The sequence below is a fragment of the Syngnathus acus genome, chromosome 2 (genome assembly GCF_901709675.1).
Source record: "Syngnathus acus chromosome 2, fSynAcu1.2, whole genome shotgun sequence".
Taxonomy (NCBI): Eukaryota; Metazoa; Chordata; class Actinopteri; order Syngnathiformes; family Syngnathidae; genus Syngnathus; species Syngnathus acus.
The window spans coordinates 15,167,300-15,189,887 of record NC_051088.1 but is presented as its reverse complement, the minus strand read 5'-3'; the positions used below and the strand labels follow the sequence as shown (position 1 = coordinate 15,189,887).

The window sequence follows — 22,588 nt, the reverse complement described above, 5'->3', positions numbered from 1 at the left end:
AACCTAACCACACAGAAAAGTATGGCAGACGTCAAATATCTACGCCGAGTCTAATCTTCGGCGATCAAATAACTAATAAACGTCAATTTATTTACGTTTGCTTGATGTTTACTATGATACCAACTTCAAACCCCATTACAGAAGCTTAACGTCATATAAGGTCGACCTTATACGACGTTAAGCTTCTGTAATAGATCTATTAAACAAACATAATTCTAATGACTGACTATTATTCACAACAAATCTGTATTAAAGGAAATTAAAGTTGTCAAAATTCAATTTTAAATCAGTCTCTCCCTAAGAAATAAGAATAAAATAAAATACAGGACCAAATTCAACTTTAATGTAGTTCCAGCATGTGATGAAACAAAATAAAACAAAATAATCTAACTGCTAAAAACGCGAATGTATTTTTATTTACTTCACACATATTTCAATAATGCACTTTTTTATTACGTAATGCAAAAATATACAATTTGACAAAATTAGAAAAACTTTTGACGTTGTCCCAACTTCTCAAAACGGATGTTGTATGTGTATATTTGAGAGTATAACCTTCTAAGAGGGACTCTCTCAAGATGTCTCATGACTGGTCATGTGATGCCAGCTTTTGTTTGTGTGTGACATTTGACCTCTGCGTGGTCTGTTTTGCAAAAGTGTTGATTCAACAGGGTTAAGCCTGATTGCAGCATATGTTCAACATTCTTTAATCGATAAGCAAACACATAAACACCACTCTGATTTAGTGACACAATACTGCTAAACACATTCAATCAGACAAAAAATGGACCAGAGAGATGAAAGAACCACTATTGTTGAATTTGGTTGTAGTAAATCTCTGCTTAATTCGCAGAAACATATGGCTCAGACATTTTAAATCCCTGATGTCCTATGCACTTGGCAGTGGTTTTTCTGGCGTCATTTTACACCATCCAATATTCTCTTTGCTCAAGATCGTCTGCAGTGTAGCTAAAAGTCCAGAAGATGGCAGCATTTCTGCACATTGATGGCTCCAGTACAGCGAACTGAACCCTTTGACACATTCATCCTCCCTCAGATGTGAGGATGTTGTGTCCAGCAGTAACGTTTATGACGCATGATACGCAAGCTTAACTGTTGCTATTTACGTTTGGAACTATTCGACGTTTGTTGTTCTTTTTAGATTGGATTACAGTTAAAAGCAGTCAATGATAACCCGGTTTGCTGCCTGGGAAAAAATGTGTTGTGTTGTACAGAAGCGAGATGAGAGGAAGAATCCCTGGTTTAAAAATACGCCTTGACATCGCTTATGTAACAATTAGGCCGTCAGGGTTGTTTACAAGTGGCAGTGCCTACTAAATGCTCATTAACAAGCCAGGGTTAATGTTGCAAATCGTCAATAATCCAAACATCAACCGATCGTCACATATGTAATCAATCTATTTAGCGATCATATGGCAGAACTTTCACTGTGTTTTGAAGACACGTTTCAATGGCTGTCAACGGATCTTGTTTTTCTTTGGAAATGGGGGTAAGTACAAGGGGCGGGGTTTGCAGCGTTTGAATTACCGGCATAGCCAATGAGAGGCCTCGCAGCTGGTTGATGGACAGGCACGCCCCCCTATGACTCAGTGTTCTCCTGTGGTTTTAGCTGCTGCGCGTCACATGTTGTTTTTCTCCACAACGGGATCAGTCATACAGTCCTCTTGCGCGCACCGTTTTTTAACATGAACGCAGCGGACACGTCCGCTATGGATTAAATGAAAGTTGCGTCGTAATATCTTTAATTTTGCTTTTTGGAATTGAGCGCATTCTGGTCCTCGGTCACGAGAGATGGCAAGTCCTCCGGGGGTGGCGGGACACCTGTTATCTAATAGCGTCAATGGCGTAAAGAAGTGCGGCTACTTGAGGAAGCAGAAACACGGACACAGGCGCTTTTTCGTGTTGAGGGAGCCCGCCGATCGCTCGCCAGCTCGGCTGGAGTACTACGAGAGTGAGAAGAAATGGCGGAACAAGGGCGCCGCCAAACGGGTGATAAGTTTGGACTCCTGCCTCTGCGTCAACAAGCGGGCGGACGCCAAACACAAACACCTTATCGCCCTCTACACCAAGGACGAGTACTTCGCCGTGGCTGCGGACAGCGAGCAGGATCAAGAGAGCTGGTACGAGGTTCTGACCGACCTCCTCGCCGAGGGAAGGGTGTACGACAGCCCCGCTTCCACCTCCTCCCTTGTCGGCTTTGAGGAGGCCAACTATGGACTCGTCACCCCAGTGACAGAGGCATACAAGGAGGTATGGCAGGTCAATTTAAAATCCAAAGGTCTGGGTCAAGTGAAGAATCTCACGGGAGTCTATAGGCTCTGTTTGTCCAGCCGAACCATCAGTTTTGTGAAGCTGAACTCCGAGACAGCCGCGGTGTGTTTACAGCTCATGAACATCAGGAGATGCGGCCACTCTGACAGCTTCTTCTTCATCGAGGTAGGGCGATCAGCAGTAACCGGGGCCGGGGAGTTCTGGATGCAGGCGGAGGACTCTGTAGTTGCCCAGAACATCCACGAGACCATCCTGGAAGCTATGAAGGCCATGAAGGAGCTCTCAGAGTTCAGGCCCAGAAGCAAAAGCCAGTCAGCCAGCACCACCCCCATCTCTGTGCCCACGCGACGCAACCTCACTAACTTGCCCCCAAGTCAGACGGGCCTGGTGAGGAGATCTAGAACAGCCAGCGCCGCCGCCGCCACATCTCCAGGAAGGAAGTTTACATCCTGCCGCGTGAGAACCTCCAGCGAGGGCGACGGAAGCGTGCCGCGGCCCGTGTCCATGTCAATGCCCGTGAACGGAAGAGCCGCCAGTCCGAATGTCGCCGCTCAACTCAGCAGATCCAACACTCTGAGCAACGGGCGCACTTGCAGGATGCTCGAGTCGTCCTTCAACCTGCATCACAGCCTGTCCATGCCAGGTTCCAACTCCCCTCCCGCCGCCTCCAGCCCCATCAGCATGTCACCCGGACAGAATCTCTCCACTCCCAACAAGGCTGGACAAGCTTACAGTTGCAGCGGGTCGCTCGGCGACACCAGCTTCATGCTGTGCGACGATTACAGTTGCAGTCCGCTTGAAGCAAAGTTCCTCCCCCTAACCCGCAGCGAAACCCCAGACTCCCTGTCGAGCACCCCTTCATCCCGTGACATGAGCGACACTTGTGGCTACATGTTCATGGATAAAGCTTACAGGAAGCGAACTCACTCCCTCACCACGCCACGTCCTCAAAAAGCTGTGACGCCGCTATCCTCCGCATCCCTGGATGAGTACACGCTCATCCAGGCCCGCGATGGACACAACTCTCATTCCGCCTCACCTAAAGTCTGCTACCCAGAAGATTATGGAGACATAGAGATTGGCTCAACCAGAAGCTCTAGTAGTAACCTCGGTGACGATGGCTACATGCCCATGACTCCAGGCGTGGCGCCGCATTCCGGCAAGGTCGACAACTACGTGCCCATGAGCCCCATGTGCGTCTCTGCACCAAAGCAGATTGTGAACCCCAGAGTGCACCCTCACGGGGCTACCAGCAGGGGTTACAAAACCAGCTCCCCCTCGAGCATCTCACTGGAGGACAGTGGCTACATGCGAATGTGGTGTGGCTCCAAGTCCTCCACGGAGAGCCCTGACAGGCATGGTGAATACATGAACATGTCACCCGGAAATCCAGCTGCACTCCAGACCCCCCCTGACTACTACATGGGTTTGATGGCTGGAGAACCGACATCCGTGAGGCCAGTGTACCAGCCCGGCTCCCTCTCCCTCCCCGCTAAAGTCCAAGGCTCCAAGAATGACGACAGCAACCAGTACGTGTTGATGAGCCCTCAAAGTTCCAGGCAGAGGGCGGCAGATGCAGACTACTATTCCGTGATGCAACCTGCCTCGGCCCAGGACTCGCCGCTGAGCCCTTCGACCGCTTCCCCGGCCAGACACAACCTGACCCACAGAGGGAGGCTCGGCAGGCCCAACAGGCTGTCCCTGGAAACTCTCCGGACGCTGCCTAGCATGCAGGAGTACCCAGTACCCGGTGAGCCCCGCAGCCCCGGAGAGTACATTAACATTGACTTCAGCGGCACCAGAATCTCTCCGCCTTCGACCGAGTCCACGGAGAGCCAGTCGTCATCTCTGAGTTCTTGTGACGACGGTTCCAGGAGGCCCTGTCTGACTTCCTACATCAAACTCGAGATGGCCCTGCACCAGCCCAAGGAGGCTGACGCTCTTGCTGCGGAGCACCCAGACGCACTCTCAGATCTCTCCTTGTGTCCCCGGTCGGAGCAGGACGAGCTGTACCATTTGGGTGGCCAGAAACAGACGAGAGAAGGCCAAGAGGGGCATAATGACTATACGCAGATGACGTTTGAGATGACCAACTCACCCCCGCAGCTTGTTCCTCAAGTTACAACAAGGTATGTGTGTGTTTCTTTTTCCTTGATTCAGCTCAAAGAAGTTCAACATATGATATAAGAATACAGACAACACTGAAACTTGTCTCTTGTGCTTTGCAGAGGTATCTTTTAATATTGAAGGTCTGTTGTTTTTGTTCTGGCATCTCTCAGTCAGAGCAGCAGAGGACGGAGGCATTCCCTGGAACAGCCGGCTGTCCCAGAAGGAATCGGTGTCTTCCTCCTTGGGGCCGCCTCTTCATCCACACTGGACCCCGACTGCTCGGCCAAAGTGATCCGGGCCAATCCGCAAGGACGTAGACGCCACAGCTCGGAGACCTTCTCCTCCACGGCCACCGTGACGCCCGTCTTCCCTTCGTTCGCCTGCGGCGATACCGGCAAGAGACACAGCTCTGTGGAGAACATCTCCTCGCGGAGCAGCGAGGGCTCAGACGAGGAGTACGGCAGCCCCGTGAACCGGTACCCAAACAGACTCAACTACATTGCCTTGAACCTGCTGGACAACAAATGTGATGATCTGGATGGCTTCAAACCAGTTAGCAGCTGCAAACAGGGTATCAATGGATTACACAGCTCGCCATATGTCTGCTTGGGCTTCAAGGAGTCTGCGACTACTGCCAAAGGTGAGACCTTTGTTTTTTTGGCAGTCATTGGCAATCACTATTACGTGATTCAAAACCGTTGTATATATATATATATATAATGAAGGTGGTAAACATGCACTTTGAATAGTCTGTTAATTTCACAGACGGAACATGATTATTGTCTCTAGCTTGTTTTGAATTGACAAGGGAATGCCATAGAGATATACAAAAACAGATTATGGAAGAATTTGGTTTACAAAAAGGAATGTGAAGAACTTAACCATTTGAACTTGCTTATCGTCGGTAGGCCGTACAAATTCTCTTGAATCAAGGTCTTTGAAGGAAATGACGCAATTACATTAAAGACAAGTTCATTCGTGCATGGCAAATGACAACAAGAAACTCATTGCGTGAGACCCTTCCTTTTGAATTGCCTGGCAAGGCACACCCACGAAGAAAGCGGATCCGGAGGGCACGCCATTCACCACGGCTGGGCCTCCGTTCAAAACAAACCGTCCAATCAAATTTGTTTATCTGCAGTGACATCGTCTATTCATTCCGTCCATCATTCAAAATGACGGGTTTCTTCAGCATTAAACTCAATTATTCTTATTCCAAAAAAAAGACATGTTTTTCTCCGGCATCACGTCCGCTCTTCACTGATTGGTTCATTACTGTCTTGATCCGACTACTCACCAGACTCAATCTTCGGCAAAGCGATGAACCGAGATTCCGAGGCTCCCTTTCGAACTGAGCCGTCCCACGTCAAAGCAAATCGTAATCCCACTAAATCGATACACCCCACTTTAAAATGGAACCCTCCTTGAATCGTAACGCGCGTATCGAATCCTCTTTTCTTGGAGGGATGCACATCCCGGATAGCTTGTGAGCATAATCTTTTTTTTTGTAAAACTCGTTTACATTTGGACATGCTGATGTGCTGTTTTCAAACGAGTGGCATGTTGATACAATTTCTGCACCTTGGTTATTTTGTCAATTACATACCATGTAAACTATGTGGTTCAATCCTAGCATTTACTCCAAGTAAGCAAAGGCAACACGAGGCTGCGGTGAAACGTGACCGGGCCGAGAACAGTCAAGTAAACAACACTGCGAGAGAGTGGAACGCTACTTGCATGTGTTGCCTTTTTGTACATAATTCCTCAGAATTTTTTTTTTTCCCTCCAAAGCTAATGGTTATTTTTCCAGTACATCAGTTATTCAAGCATTTGAAACAAATACTTAGGATCAGATTTACAATGAAGAATATCTCATTGATAGCAGACTTTTCTATCAAAGTTAATTCCAGCTGTTGTTTTTTTAGTTGGCTAGGCAGTAAGGATGTGTTGCACATCGACATGACCTCTATGGACTCCCCGCCATACGATCAATAGCGTGTTCCAGAATATCCCAACGAACAAAACAGGCCACGCGTCCGTCGGAAACAGAGAGGGGCCAAATGTGGTCGTGAAATTTGAGCTCCGTGCACAGCGCACTGTGAGCTCACATGTTTCTGCGAGCACTCAAAGGTCGGAGACAGCGCGTGGAGCTTTGAGAGCTGACATGTGAGATCTGGCACGAGTGAGTGTCTGTCCTTGAAGGCGAGAAGGGGAAATAACAAAGTGGTTGTATTGCTGTGTGGCTGGCAGGTAATTGGATGTCACCATATTCCTTTTTATATTACAAGAAAGGAACACTTGTGGCAGGAGGCGACTTGAGCAGAAAATACCTTTTTATTATAGCATAGCTGTTATATTACTCTGCCGTCACGAGGTGCTTTAATTTGTCCGTACAAGTTGATGATTGATTTAGTTATTGAACAGTCATTGATCAAACCAGAATGGGATCAACAAAATCTTGAAAGTCTTCATTTTATTCCCAGCATATCAACGCAAATTGGAAAACACCATAAGAATGTGTATATATATATATATATATATATATATAATTTTTTTTTTTTATCAAATAGATCCAGCCTGGGCTCGACTTAATCTCTGTGTTACTTCAACATATTTCCTGACACCAATTTTTACTTTCCTATTTAGACAAATTTTAGGCTCCATTTTATGGTATTTCTGGGCATTACTGTAAAAAGCAAATAGCTTGAGTTTTTTTATTTTTCACCAGTAACTCGCCTGAGGATAGTTTTGTGATTGGCTAACCACAAACAGGCGGTGGTTTGGAAACACTTGTGCCTTTTGGTGGTGATAAAAAGCCACTTATATGACCTAAGTACGTTGCTTCAAGACTTGATGCGGCATAATCTGAATTGACACAAATGTAACATGTTCACTCTTTCCGTGATTGAAAAATCCCTTGTTAAATAAATGTACTTGTTGCACCTACAAAGTGAAGACTCAATTTTGAGCATGTGAGGCTTCTTTTCTATTTATGTCCGGGATGTTCAGAGAGTCACTTGTTTTGCTGTCCGGCTGACGTGATGCAAGGGCGAATGAATGCATGCATAATGAGACGAGAAACCGCGTGCAAAAACCCTGCCCTTCTGCCTCATTAGGCCCTTCACTTAGCACAAGTAAGACAAGCAGAGGTGGGAGGGGCCACCGCAGAGTATTGTATGCTTTTCGGAGAGGCAAGGCGAATGGATGGATGGTTGCTCTTTAGCTACCCAGCACTCGCATGCGACGGCAAACCTAATGACTTGTTTACCGAAGATTCCATCCGACTGCTGCGTAAAATGGAGCCAGGTTAAAGACTGCTCTGGCTCACTTGTAGACGTCCCATTGGACTATTCTTGTGACCATCAAGCATCTCTGCTGACGATTAGTGAATGGAAATGATGCGGACACGTGATGGCTTCAAGTATTCTACCTAATGACCCGTTCATTAATGCAGTCATTTGTTGCCACTTCCAGTAAACTAGCTCCTTTCCAAAGCTTCGTGCTGCACTTTTCCAGTTGCCCGCCCAATTAGCACTGAGATGACCTTAATGGCGTTATCACGTGTTGATTTGACTGCCATCTGCTTTCACTCGTTATTTAAAGAATAGTAGCTTGCACAGGGGCTTTCCAAAGCTCCATTTGTCCCACGCAACAAAGCTTGTACCTTCTTTTACCGTCAAATACTCAACCGTTGGTCTGCTCATGTCAATGCTTTGGTCACGCCATCTGGCACGCCTCCAGGCCACAGAGAACATGACCATTCCGCACTCTGGAAATCATCTGGAAGATTAGCAACATTCGTGCCCATCTCCTACTAAATCCCCCCCCCTTCTCTGTCAACGCTTTTCACGCAGCCAGAATGGTTGGTGGCGTCATCTCGGGAAAAATGATCCAATGGTTGGCGTGTTTCACTACGTTCCGTACTTGATCCACTAGCACAGAAACAACAGACCTCAGAATGCTAAATTTAAGATGAACTTTAACGCTGGTCCATGGATTTGGTCTTTTTACCGTCCACATTTAACCCGACCTTTTTTGTAGGACACTTTTTTTGGGGCGCACCTTTCAGACCTGACCAAATGAATGCACTAGCAGAACGATCGCATTGGTTTGTTTCAAACAGCACAAGTCACCCCAAAGGTGCCTCCACATTTATAGTTGGCACTCTTAACGGCCATCCCAGATGATGGGTTGTGAGCAAGTTCAATGTCTCCCTTGCTTCTTTTAGTGTCCACACAGTGAGAAATTCAAATGTAGCAGAATGTGTAAACACGGTTAAGAAAAGTTGCTTCTCTAATTGGTCAGAAGAATGTAAACAGGAACATTTGCTGTACAGACTAGCGAGGGATAAGCGACTTAAGAAGCAAAAGAATCCACTCAAAATGATCCCAAAGTGGCAGTAATTCTTATGTGAGAAAATTCGAAGAATTAAATGTTCATAATGCTACAGTGGCATACTCTAGTTAGAAATAAAACTTCTGCCTTGTTTTTGATCAACACCTATTGCGCTAATGAATTTTAAGGTGTTATGGTGATACTCGGGGAGCTAAGAACCACCGATCTAGTTGTCTACATACAAGTCACTAGCAAAAAGCTGAACGAAGAAGCTCGGCAGGCTACAGATTGAGTTTGGTTCAAACCAACCACTGGGTAGTCATATTAGTGTGAAAGCTCCCAATTGCTTTTTCTTCAACCCACCAAACCTCTGACAGGAAAAAAAGAAGAAGAAAAATGGACATGTGCTGCACACATGCGTATCCAAACACATTAGAGCCACGTCACCTGATACTGTACACTGTAGGAAACAACCATGCATGTAATGTAACACAGCAGGCAAAGTGTGTCACATTTTCCAGCGTGGCGGGATAAAGTAGGCTGGGATGTTCCAGATAGACGCGTTAGCTGCTCGATTAGTGCGTGGCCGGCGTGATGCCAGCCTGGGCTCCAGATGAGATTACATCCTTGATCAGATGCTGCCTACTGTGGAATCAATGCATGTCTGGATGCAAGATTATTTGCATCTGCTTTCCCACTCTCCCGAAAACAGTGCCTCATACCATAATTCAAAGAGTTTTAATTAGTCATCCTCTGCTCACTTAGTGGCCGTAGCATCTCGACAATATGCGCCTGCCCTTCCCCCATTGCGCTCCATCCCGGATTATGTAATTATGACCGTTGGTGAAATGCTTCCGAGCTTCACCTCCATGCTCGCTAGCGTTTGCGTGCTTCTCTTGGAGACTCAACCGGCGTAACAAGAATGGAATGGACATTCTAAGTGGACGTGACTAAATTAGAAGCTATGATGGTGTAAAATGTGGTGTCCATTTTTTGTCTGAACCATTTTCAACTTGAGTTTAAATAGACTACCCGCGGTTGAATTGGTGCTTTATGTGAATTGTATGTAACGTATCGTGTTGTCTCTTGATTCTTCCAGATTGAAGCAGTCTCAACTGTTCCCGTGATCAACGTGACCCCTTTTACCTCGGCGACCTCAAGAGATGGCATGCAAACCTCGTCGCTACATGAAATCACATGCACGCATGTGTAAAGTAGGCCACCATTTATGCATGTTGGGAACTAGCTAAGGGTAAGAAGAGCGTGTGTGTGTGTGCGCGTAATGGAGCATCAACTCAGTCAGTGACACTGTTCCCATGAAACCTGACTACCAGAAGTGTGAGAAGTACACCGAGTACAGAACTATATTTGATGAGTTTATTTATTCCATCAGGACGAATGTTTAATGGGTCCCGCCCAATGCCTTAAATGTCTTTATTTTTCTCTATGTTTTCAACAAAATAAGAGAAAATATTCTATTGGCGTATGTGTTCTTCTATATTGTTCTTCGCTTGGCAAAGTAGTATTACTTAAGAAAGGTACAGTCAAAGTATTTTCTTAGTTTGCTATTTATTCTCACAAGTTTATTTTTTTAACCAAACTTGAGAAAATATATTTCTAAATACACAAAGTTCTATCCGAGGCATTGGAATGCACTGCCCTTCTGACCTTTTTCCCCCCCTCAGTCACGTGAGCCTGCAGCCTGATGCTTGCTCCACGCATACGGGCCCCGGAGCGTCTTGCTATGTTGCCACCGAAGGCTAAAATGTGATTTGTAGAGAGGAGGCTGGAACATCTGGCATCAGCATGGAAACTCTCAGGGGAGTCTGCTGTGTGGAAAGTTAGAGTGAAGTACATACCTATCTTTCTATGAGGATAGGCCAGTACAACAAACATACTCCTCCTGACCTTAGCTTTGGGAATACTCTTATATAATTGTAATGATACAAAGGCATCTCTTTATGTTCAAATATCTTTACGCCGCCACACAGATGCTATCTGTTAGCTCGACTTTTGATGTTTTGCATTGTGCTATTATGACTAAACGGACTTTCCTAAGGCAAAACTATGCGCTAGCTTCAAATACACAATGTGTAATTCTCCTGCTTTATGCTTACTTTGACAGTAAATTACAATTGGGAGTGGCATAAAACAGCTTAAAAGTCTTTAAAGAAATGAAATGAGAATGACAAAATGGAATAGGTGTATTTGAGAGCTTTAGGAGAGTTGCTTCACTGGGTTAGAACTGCATCTGATTACCAACGTACTGTACGGTCTATGCACATCATTCATCTTTGCATTTAGCATCAACGCTAACATTACAAATCGCGCCACATGTCACTTGTAATTGTAATTCATCTGTGTTCTGTTAGCGTTCATTAGCGACTGTAGCTTCTGACACAGCGTCTCACATTAGCTTAAAAGTGAATGTCACTTCTAAGACCTCCATTCATTTGATCCATTCACAGTTTATTCAAGCGATAAATATTAGATGTCAATCCTCCATGGTATCATGCACACATGCCGATTCCACCTCCAGACTTTCAGGGTACTGTAGAACGTGTAAAACTTCAGGTCCCAAAATATCAGTGAGCCGACGACAGGTTAAAGAGAGAGGTATATGACATTCAAACTGTATACCATGACGGTACTGGTGTTTGTATTTATTAACTACCTGGATGTGAATAGGGTGTAAATAGACAGAGTTTAAGAGAAAACTATTCTACTGAGAATTAATAAATATAGATTTTACCTGTGTTGTATACACTATATACAGTATTTATGTCAAAAGATTTTGGCTACCCTTATTATTGCTTTCAGGTTTTACCGTGTATCGTATGCTTTCTCCTTCACTGTGTAAAAGCGAAATATTTTAATATAAAAATCAGTTGCCTTGTTGACAGACTTAACCTAATGGTATGCAATAGTGACATGAATACGATCTAGTTTGTAATGGTGGAACCAAATGTAACAAACGTCTCCATGGTTTGCTGCTGTCCCTTGTTAATTTTTTCCCCCCCCCTCCTCTCCAAGTGTTTTTTTTTTGTCTATTGTGTCGACGTCTTCCATTGTACATACAACGCTATGCTCTTTCTATTGTGACACTCACGAGAAGTTATTTTAACAATTTATGGATTCTGCGGGTCATTTGTTGCTTTGATCTGTATCGATTGTGCATAGTGACCTAAATAAATCATTTATTTACACCAGTACAACTGCTTTCCTTGTTTTGAGCTTTATGATGTAACCCTTTAATTATAATTTTTAAAAAAAGGAAATTTTTCACTTCATCATACAGTGGATTTAAAAAAAAACACCCTTGTTCCCATGCCAGGTTTTTGTGATTCAAAAGCGACAAGGCTGAAATTATTTTTTTTCTAAAACTTTGCATTAATAATGTGACCTTTAACCTGAACAATGTACTCATTTTTTTTTTTAATCTTTCCAAGGTGGTTGCAAAAAATGTGAATTAACCGGTCACATTCAAACTTGGACTCAGTATACACATTGGCACTATTTAAAGTGCCTCAGATTACCCCTAAATAAAGTTTTGCTTTCCTGCAGCCTAAAGGTTTTGTGACAACACTGACTGCTATTTGGAAGTTCTAACTGTTGTTTCTTCTACCTTGACAAAGTCCCCAGTTCTTGCTGAAGCAAAACAAACCCAAAGAATGAAGCTGTCACCACTATGTTTCAATGAGCAGTGTTGTGTTTGGGGTAAACGACATGCGGAATAGATGACCCCAAGCATTGAATTTTGGGGCGGCACCCAAATGAGGCAGGTGGGCATTCAATTATTTTGAATAACAATAGTAGTTTCCAATCCTGAATCTCTGTCGGGTGAATATTTAGAGGCGATTGTGATGGTGGACTGCAAAGGCCTCCTTGGTAATGACAATGGCAGTTCCTCCTATGTTTTATTTCTTTTTAGATCATTCATGGCAAAGATTGTTGTGCCAAATACCACAGATTACAAGCATTTGAGAGGCTCTCTAGAGGTTGACGACTCGAGCTGCTCCTTTGGCAACCGCATCCAAACTGCTGGCCTTCGCCTCCCTGCCAGCTCGCTGCCGTGCTAGAGGGGATTGAAAGTGGATGGCCTCATTATTTCTCCCCGAATCAGCCTAAGGAAGGTTTCAGCCCGCCTCAATGAACTTCGTGACCCACTTTCTCAAAGGCTGCTCGGCCTTTCCATCACAGGCTGACTTTTATATCTCGGCAATGAATGCATAGCATTCCATTGCTATGCCAGGCTCCCACCGGGGCAGTCCTGCAAATCCTTCTCCACAATAAGCAAAAACACTTACAGGGTTTATACAACTGATTAGCCTATATTAGAATTAATTAGATAAGAATGTTCCTCATGACTGCATACGGTTTTATGAATCTGTTTTTATCAGAGATTTGGGGAGCCCTGAAAATCTGCTCCTGGAAAAATCATGGGAGGGTATGGAATACAATGTGTTTCTCATCTCCTCCATTTATGTGGCTTTGCACAAAGTCCACGTGCTCAGCCAACATGAGGAGCACGCTCTCGCCTACTGGCTCGCTTGTTGGTGTTTTTAGCGCACACACAGCAGAGTGGACAAATACAGGCTGCTTATCAGAAAGCTCCCGCAGCTTGTAAACATGTTTTGAAAGAATGACAATGCAGATGTAAAATCATACTGTGACACACGCACACACATGCATGCGAACTGATCAACTTGTACCTCCTTTGTGCATATTTCCCATCTTAAAAGTTCCAAACATTCCTCACCGGGTTTAAATCATGTCAGGAAATGGTGCACAAGCTAGCTCAACTGGCTTCAGGCAAAGCATGCAAGTGCACGCGTAGAAAAACTGTTCATATGCAAATCAGAATGTTCATATGCAAATCAGAAACTCCGAGGTGTCAGTGTTCCCATCAATGATCCCGATTTTGCAGCAACTTGAACAATATCCTAATAAGTCAAATTGCATATAATTGATCTTTCTTAATAAGGTGATTTTGACTTGACGTAATAACAATTATTGTTATATTGCCAAACAATATTGTTTCTTCATAAGGTGTCAGAAAAAGATTGAAACTGGACTTAATCCAAAAAGCAAAAGTGTCTATAGGAATCTTACTCAGCAGTACGTGCACACCAACAGAACCAAGGTCACGCGGGGGGCCATGCTTGCGTGTGTGTGTCTGTCAAACATGCCAGTTCCAAGGCTAAAGCTAATACAGACGCATACACATACACACACACGCTTCGGGGGGCTTAATGGAGAGCGCATGCGCACTAAGATGTTGGCCTAAAAACATCAGGAAACTGGGCCGTTTGTAAGCAAAATGACTAAGAAAAAAAGTGGTGTAAACCCGAGATAACATGCTGCCGACGACAGCCTGACCTTTCATATGTGTCGTGCTTACGCAACCAGCCCACATGCCTGCATCTTGTTTTGCAGTCTTGGTCCAAAGTTCTGTGTTTACTTGATTTTCATCCTATTTGCATTTCATGAAAAGACAATGTGCCTAAAAACTCAGAGTACAGTTGCATGACTAGAGGTGGGCAGAGTGGACAAAAAAGTAAGACTACAGTCATTATTGCTAGATTGATGCATCTTGCCACACACCCTAAAGTAAGTAAATAGAAGTTGCTAACAATGAAACATTAATGATGAGTATTGATTACTGATTGTTGCAATATAAGCAGTGGTGTGTATTTGATTCAAATGACCCTCGTGAGAATAACCTGTTTGTATAATGGGTGGATAATTTGTGATGATAGATAAAGGGAGTTAAACTGTATTGCTGGAGCATAGTTCAAAGTCCCATTAAGCACAGCAGTGCTGCTTTGTCTAAATTGCAACTGGCATCAACAAACTGAATGTTATATAATATAATGACTTGAGTTTTGCTCATAGAGGAGCAGCGCATCATATGGGCAGGTAATAAGGTTGCATAAGATGCAGAGTTGCTGTTTTCCAGGTGGATGTTGATATGAGTTGAGCTTATGGATGGGACACTGATAGCCACATAACTTGGCTGAAGGTCACTTGCTGCTCCTGGGGAAAAGAAATAAAAATACCGGGTCACTGAGTGTAAGAACATTTTCACAAAATACTTTTTACATTACTAAAGTGTAAACCCCGACCCAAAAACATGGCTCCTGTTGTGGCGATGGATAGATGAAGCAGAAAAGACGCAATCCATACCCTGAGGAACACCACGTCACTGGCTGACATTTATTCAGTTTAATCGTTTTTTCCCAGAAATCACCAAACAAGTAGAATAGTTTGTATCCATCTATGAGCACTCTTCTCAGCTAATATTCTAATGTGCGTTTCTAATTGACACGTAGTACTACAATTACCAGTAATTATGTAACATGTTTTTCCATTTTGTTTTTTAATGATGGTGGTTGCTATGAACGTATGTTAAACAATGACCAAACGTTATCAGCCACGACTAACTAATCACCACTTTATTCGTTTATTTATAGCTTGGCCGTAATTGAGTCACAATGCCAGTGCTACTCTCACCTCTTGATATATTTGTTTTGAGCAGTTTATTTGTGCTTTGAGACTGCTGTAAATCAAAATTACGGCATTAGCAGTGAGGTGCGCTTTCTTTCTCTTCCACTGTTCTCCTGTTGGTAAAACAGAACTGCTAAACACACAAGGCATACCTGGAGTGGGAACACACTGTACTGTACTCTGAAACCCACCTCGAGCTGTTGTTGTGTTTATTTGTGACTACAGCTTTTGCCTGAAGTGTTCCAATGGCAGCTGGTGCAGGAGTCTCATTATACAGTGCATAAGGTTTAATTTGCTCTGTGTCACGTTCATCCTAAAACTATTTATATTGTCTATAAACGACACATGTAAAGCATCTAGCACATTAAAGTGTGTTATTTTCGCAGATGACACAAATGTTTTTTTGCTCAGAGAGGATCGCCAACAGCTAATAAAAGTCATTTCAATTGTGTTAACCAAATTGAAATTGTGATTTGATCAAAATAAAATACCTTTGAATCTTAAAAAAAATTTTTTTTATGATTTTTGGAAATAGGGCAAACCCGGCAACTATAGAATAGGGTTAGTTAATAAATAATTTAATAAATTATTAAAGGTTAATAAATTCTCAGAAATCATTATTGACTCTAAGCTTTGCTGGAATCTACAAATAAATTACATCTAAAGTTGCAAGGAGCTTTGGGATATTGGGGAAATTAAAGGTATACCTTAAATAACAATTGTATACATACACTGTACTGCACTCTGGTATTACTGTATCATTCCTATTGTGTTGATGCTAATAGTATGCATGTCTGGCGTTTTCTTTTAAGTTAGTGAGGTCATTTCGAAGGCAAAGTTGTCCAATATTCGGTCCATTATTTTTATGATGTCCATGTCAAATAGTGTGAAATGAATGAAAGTACATCGACCAAGTACATCGACCAAGTATTTTCTCTTTGTCAACACTTTTGCCCACGATTGGAGGATCATGATTGTAAAAAGCTCTGTCAACAAGCGTGCAACCCCCTCGGGCTGCAACTTGACAGTGACGTCATCTGTTTACAATCTTGTAGCAGGTTGCAGTCGGACAGGATTTACGTAACTAAAATCCCATGCATGCTGCAGCCCAACATGAGAGAAGGAGGCACTTTGCTGCAGAAGTACCCCGGCACCGAGTCACCCAATCCCGTAGCAACACGCACGCATACAACAAGCGCGCATACACACAGCTCAATGGACGCAAGTGCCCCCCTCGCCCCCCGCCCCGAGGTACGTGCATGTGGAAAGCACAGTGGAAAGCACAGCGAGCGCACATCATAGATCCATGTGACAGTCCCACGCACACTCGCGCGCACACACACTTCCCAGCATCCTCCGGGGCAGCATCAGCGAAGTAAACAACTCTCGCAACTCAGCGCTTCCCACGTTCCATTGGACGAGCAGTAGTCGCCTCCTGTTGGCCGGTTTGTAGTACTGTATACACACGCTCCTGCGGTATGCTCTGTTGAAGTTGCAGTGTGACTAAAAATGAGTAATCGTCGAAAACCTAATTCGTTTCAGGTCCGTTCAAAATTGAAAATTATATTTATACATAGATTCAACACATTCTATGATTTTACCTTTTTTTGTTTGGGATAATCGAAAATTATAGTCCATTTATTTCAGTAGTTCAAACAATTAAACTCATATTGTAGAGATTCATTAAACACAGAAAGTACTTTGCGGAAGGCCAATTCCTGTCTAATTTCTATAATGAACTTCATTTAGTTGGTATCCTATGTAGTATTTTCTATTGCCAGTTATTGTAGCTCTTAAGCCATGACAATCATCAAAAAAGTATTAAAATAATTTGCTATTGCTTTTAAATTGAACAACTGAAGTTCCACAAGATTGTTATTATTTGAGATGCACCTTTATCTTTTACTTTCCAGGAGCTATATAGCTCCACATTGGTTCCGCTTTTGTTTCGAGGGGAACATTTCTGCCGAGCTCCAGAAAGATGAACCAGGAAGTATCCTAAAGGGCCTGTCCCTCTCTCTGAGGATGCAAAAAATGATAACAATAACTAAATACATGTTAAAACATCAGAAAATGATTGAGTAGCTATGCTTGAGCTCATGCAAGTTCAAAAGATCTAGCAAAATAAAAACCTACGTGTTTACTCGGGGAAGGTAACCGGACAAGTCCACTCACAAGGTAAACAAAATACATTCTCTCACACTAACAATAGTTTTAACCAAAACTTCAAAACTTTGCTATTGATTGTTATTAATATAAATATATCCTTAGCACTTCCTGTTTAAAATTTTGGAAGATGAATGAATTTAGAGTGCGTCTCGTTGAAACCGATGAGGATAGTGAAACTGAATGACGTCATCAGCAAACGCTTGAACAAGAGCTTGAGAGAGCTACTATACTATATATATACAGATATTGTACATGGGGAGAAGAAAATACACTTTGAAAAACAAATTGAGTGCAACACACATTTGTCAGACAAAATTCTCTCTGGTTACATTTGACTCGATGAGACCCAGTTTTCATTATTTCCCAGAATGTCGTCTGATTTTAAAAAGGTTGTCTTTTGTTTTCAGATAAAATGGAGGAGACGTCCAAAAGCGCTGCAGCTGACCAATCTTCCGTTGTTGCTGCTCAAGTCCCCTTCCTTCACCTGTGTAATACTTTAGAAAAAATTCAGGCATTGAAACTCCGTCCAGAAAAGTCTAAGACCCTAGGGGATTTCATCGAGTCATGGAGAACGTTTCATCGTGCACTGCATAAGGATGAGCCCAAAACAACTGACTCTTTCTACCCGGCAATGCGTCTCATAGTTCCCTCATTTGAGCGAGAGCGAATGGCCTACGGCATTAAAGAAAACATGCTGGCTAAACTTTACATTGACGTATTGTGCCTCCCGAAAAACGGTCCTGAAGCCAACAAGTTATTAAACTACCGCACTCCGAGCTCTTCTCAAGGAGAGTCTGGAGACTTTGCCAGCATGGCGTACTTTGTGCTCAAGAAACGCTGCACCAGCCAAGGACAGCTCAGCATCAAAGAAGTCAATGACTTTCTGGATTCCGTCGCCATCAACAATGCGAGCAAGAAGAAAGACCTTGTGAGAAAAAGTCTGCTGCACCTCATCACGCAAAGCTCGGCTCTTGAGCAGAAATGGCTCATCAGGATGATTCTGAAGGATATGAAGCTTGGCATCAGCAAGGAAACGGTCCTCCAAGTCTTCCACCCGGATGCCGCCGAGCTCTACAATGTCAACACGGACCTGAGCAAAGTGTGTCAGCAGCTCCACGACCCCGCTGTGTCTTTGAGTGACGTTTCCATCGGACTTTTCTCTGCCTTCAAACCCATGTTGGCCGCCGTCGCTAAAATCGGCAACATTGAGAAGCAGATGGGAAACAGCCCTTTTTACATTGAAACCAAACTAGACGGTGAGCGAATACAACTCCACAAGGACGGCGACGTTTACAAGTACTTCAGTCGGAACGCCTTTGAATATACACAGCAGTTTGGCGCATCTCCTTTGGAGGGTTCCCTGACACCTCACATCCACAACGTATTTCAAAAGCACATTGTCAATTGCATTCTCGATGGGGAGATGATGGCTTACAACCCGACCGCCAAGACTTTAATGCAGAAAGGCAGCAAATTTGATATCAAGAGACTGATGGACGATTCAGAGTTACAGACCTGCTTCTGCGTCTTTGACGTGCTGTTTGTCAATTCCCAGAAGCTTGGCAAGGAAACGCTGAAGAAGCGCGATGAGATCCTGCAGACAATTTTTACTCCAGTTATCGGCAGGATTCACTTGGTGCAGAAAATGGAGGCCCGAAGCACGCAGGACGTGGTGAATTCTCTCAATGACGCCATTGACCAACGCGAAGAGGGCATCATGGTGAAAGATCCGTCATCCTTCTACAAACCGGACAAGCGGGGAGAAGGCTGGCTGAAGATCAAGCCGGAATATGTGGGCGGCTTGATGGATGAGCTGGATGTTCTGATCGTTGGCGGCTATTGGGGGAAAGGGAGAAGGGGTGGTATGATGTCCCATTTTCTATGTGCCGTTGCAGAAGCGCCAAAGCCTGGCGAGAAACCCTCGGTTTTCCATACGCTCTGCCGCATCGGCTCCGGCTACACTATGAAGGAGCTGTACGACCTTGGCTTGAAGCTCGCCAAGCACTGGAAGGTTTATCGCAAAAACGACCCGCCGGCCAACATCCTGTGCGCCACCGAGAAGCCCGAGGTCTACATCGAGCCTCGCAACTCGGTCATCCTCCAGGTGAAAGCCTCCGAGATAGTCGGCAGCGACATGTATAAAACCAACTGCACGCTGCGCTTCCCGAGGATCGAGAAGATCCGCGACGACAAGGAGTGGCACCAGTGCATCACCCTCGCCGAGCTGGAGCAGTTCCGCGGCAAGGCGTCGGGGAAACTTTCTTCGCGGCACCTTCATATCGACGCCGCCGGTCAGCCACAGAGAAAAAGACCAAAGCTGCCTGCCAAACCCAAGAAGGCGGTCAGTGACCTGTATAAGCAGCAGGATCTCTCTGGGGTTACCAAGGAGACGGACATGTTCGAGGATGTAGAGTTCTGCATTCTGAACGGCATGGAGGATCACCCCAAGGCTGAGTTGGAGAAAGGCGTGGCCAGGTAAATTGCCTAGTCATGTACATCCGCCATGGATTACGGGCAAAACAACTTACATCGTGTGTTGCATCTATTTCAGGTGTGGCGGTATTGTCGTTCAGAACCCGGGGCCAGATACTTACTGCGTGATCGCCGGATTGGAGAACATGCGCGTGAAGAACCTGATTCTGTCCAACCAGCACGATGTGGTGCGGGCCTCGTGGCTGCTGGAATGTCTGGAGCAGAAGGGATTTGTTCCCTGGCAACCACGCCACATGATCCACATGTCGCCCTCCACCAAGGAACACTTTGCCAGGAGCTACGACCGCTACGGCGACAGCTACTTCCAGGACACTGACGAACAGCAGCTGCGGGAGGTGTTTGAGCGCACGGGAAGGATGGAAAGCTCAACAGCCGTCGACGTCTGCCAAGTCGAGGAGCGATACGGCTGGGGTGACCTTACCACCAGTATGTTCCGACCTTTCACAGTTTACATGGATGACTACGCCGACATCAACGACCCTGCAACCGCCATTTCCGCAAGTTGTTTGGATATCAGGGCCATGGAGTTTCGCTACCACGGAGGCACAGTGGTGGACAAGTTGGAGGAAGGCGTGTCCCACGTTGTTATTGCGGCAGAAACCAGACTTGAGGATTTGAAGAGATTGAGGCGCAGCTTTCGAAAGAAGTTCAAAATTGTCAAAGACACCTGGGTGACTGACTCAATCGAAGCAGGGCATCTGATGAACGATGACAACTATTTGGTTTGAAAAAAGCCCCCTAGCCACCGCCATGCACTGCATTTGAAGTCCTTCCTCACTTCTAGAAGTTGCAATGCTGATAGATGCGTACTGTAGTCAAGTGAATTAAGGACCATGCTGCGGATTTTCCTGATTGGACTCATTAGCTTAGCCAATTTCTGGAGATAGCCATGACATAATTTTTACATCACAACTTTTCTGGCCGTGCATTATAGCTCTTGTCTTATAGAAACCAATACATTATATGGAGAGTGAAAGAAGTGTAAGTGAAAAAAATATTGTTTTATACATTTAAAAAATTTAAGTTAAGATGAACTTAATATGACAAGTTTGATTGCTTTTTGTGGGGTTAAGTGCTTACTTAGATTTTAGAGTTGCGTGTGTGTGTGTGTGTGTGTGTGTGTGTGTGTGTGTGTGTGTGTGTGTGTGTGTGTGTGTGTGTGTTTGGCCACAGCTGCATTTTACCAGGTTTGAATAAATTATTCTAAATTCCCCCCCAAAAATATTGCATATACATCTCTGCCAATGTTCTGTACTGTCCGATATTTCCCACAATGCAACTCGTCATAGCTCATCTCGCATTGCTCATTTCGGACCGTGCCTGTCTGCGACATTATCTTCTTTCCACTGTGATTCTTGTTATCTCCCTCTAGATTCATGTAGCTCTCGTGCATTTGCATTACTACATGAACAAACTAAATTTGTTCTGTAAAATTGATTGTTTTGCAATGCACATAATAGCTGGGTTTATGATTGAAGGTTTTGAACAAAATAAATTACATAGATGCATTAATATTGTTCTTATTATTATTATTCACGATTTCCCCCACATTTTTCTTCTCTTCAGCATCAACTCTCGTAGATCTCACGTATGGCGCGTTGAAACTGGTAAAGCACTCCACAACACAGACAACCTTGTGTTTGCTGTCTTCCAAAATGTCATCAACGTGTCATGGGACTAATTTTTGTTGTAACCTTCATTTCTCCAGCCTCTGGGGTGCTACCTGTGGTGTCCTGGGCATTGTTGGATGTAAAATAATATTTTGGGAGTGAGTGAGTGATGGTTTCTACCGAGTCTCTAAGGAGACACGGATAAAAAAAGAATCCAGGTAATACGCAGCAAGTTCCGCAACATTGAAGGACGCTCACCAGTAGGAGAGGGTAAACTGATTTTTACATTGAAATTTGCCTCAAATCTAAAGACATTGCCATCAAACACTGTTTCCAAATAAGCAGGAGACATCTGAAGTGAACATGCTGTCATCTGAAAGGTTCTGTTACCTGGCAGCCCTGGATGACTCAATTAGCATCATATAAAAAAGCATCCCTTCATTTTATCAACACATATGACCACTCCAGAAAAGGAGTCTTCAGCTTTTGTTTGCTCCACAAGATAGTAAAGAGGTTGCCCGTTCTCCTGAGACATTGTTGCTCCTAACAGCTGCAACACTCTTGCCTGTGGCTTTGCTTGAGTCATATAGGGACAACACACCTTCATCATCTGCTAGTTTGTGCTGCACACAAGTACCATGGATGATTGTTGTTTTTTTTCTGATTTTCTAGTCCCAATCCTCCGTGAAGTTGCCGTTTAACTTGAATGTCACATCAGCCAACCCAGACTGTAATGTCACTCCAGCCTTGTCAAAAACTATTTTATTAGGTTAATCTTGATGGAGAAGGCTGATGCGGTCCACTGTCCTGTGAAAATGAGTTTTATCACATTATGTGGAGCTCAAAAGAATGCCAAAGCTTGTTTCCCATTACGCGAGTCAGTCACACTCCCTAAAAAGTACAAATTAAAACACTGCAGTGAATATTACGGGATTGCATTAAAATAAATCAACTCGCATTTCCTTTGAAACAGCATTTTTCTAAATGCTCATAGACACTTTGTGGGCTCGACGGGGGAAAAATGTTACGTGACCGGGGACGAACGTCTTGACCTGAATTAATTGATCGTCGAT

At 44.2% G+C, this 22,588-nt stretch overlaps 2 protein-coding genes across 3 annotated transcripts; both read left to right on the top strand.

Moving 5' to 3' along the window:
• The first annotated feature begins 1,631 nt into the window (after nucleotides 1-1,631).
• LOC119119595 (insulin receptor substrate 2-like) lies at nucleotides 1,632-21,417 on the top strand. Of its 2 annotated transcripts, XR_005097358.1 has the most exons (4): nucleotides 1,632-4,421; nucleotides 4,572-5,041; nucleotides 9,836-10,009; nucleotides 20,999-21,417. XR_005097358.1 is itself a non-coding variant. In XM_037246059.1 (3 exons), exons 1-3 carry the CDS (start codon nucleotides 1,813-1,815, stop codon nucleotides 9,838-9,840), a joined length of 3,084 nt encoding a protein of 1,027 aa, XP_037101954.1. In that variant the 5' UTR covers nucleotides 1,632-1,812; the 3' UTR covers nucleotides 9,841-11,948. The 2 variants fall into 2 exon arrangements, 1 of the variants encoding a protein (XP_037101954.1); XM_037246059.1 differs by lacking the exon at nucleotides 20,999-21,417 and having other exon boundaries at nucleotides 9,836-11,948.
• Nucleotides 14,719-21,417, top strand: lig4 (ligase IV, DNA, ATP-dependent). Its single transcript, XM_037246060.1, has 6 exons — nucleotides 14,719-14,808; nucleotides 16,302-16,688; nucleotides 17,157-17,421; nucleotides 17,820-19,887; nucleotides 19,964-20,633; nucleotides 20,918-21,417. Exons 4-5 carry the CDS (start codon nucleotides 17,825-17,827, stop codon nucleotides 20,631-20,633), a joined length of 2,733 nt encoding a protein of 910 aa, XP_037101955.1. The 5' UTR covers nucleotides 14,719-14,808; nucleotides 16,302-16,688; nucleotides 17,157-17,421; nucleotides 17,820-17,824; the 3' UTR covers nucleotides 20,918-21,417.
• Nucleotides 21,418-22,588: the final 1,171 nt, after the last annotated feature.

What these genes read in the sequence shown, in the direction of transcription:
- LOC119119595 (XM_037246059.1), top strand. Translation starts at nt 1,813, where the DNA reads ATGGCAAGTCCTCCGGGGGTGGCGGGACACCTGTTATCTAATAGCGTC. An exon ending in GTTCCTCAAGTTACAACAAG is followed by an intron (nt 4,422 to 4,571) that starts GTATGTGTGTGT and finishes GGCATCTCTCAG; the next exon opens with TCAGAGCAGCAGAGGACGGA.
- lig4 (XM_037246060.1), top strand. Translation starts at nt 17,825, where the DNA reads ATGGAGGAGACGTCCAAAAGCGCTGCAGCTGACCAATCTTCCGTTGTT. An exon ending in TTGGAGAAAGGCGTGGCCAG is followed by an intron (nt 19,888 to 19,963) that starts GTAAATTGCCTA and finishes CATCTATTTCAG; the next exon opens with GTGTGGCGGTATTGTCGTTC.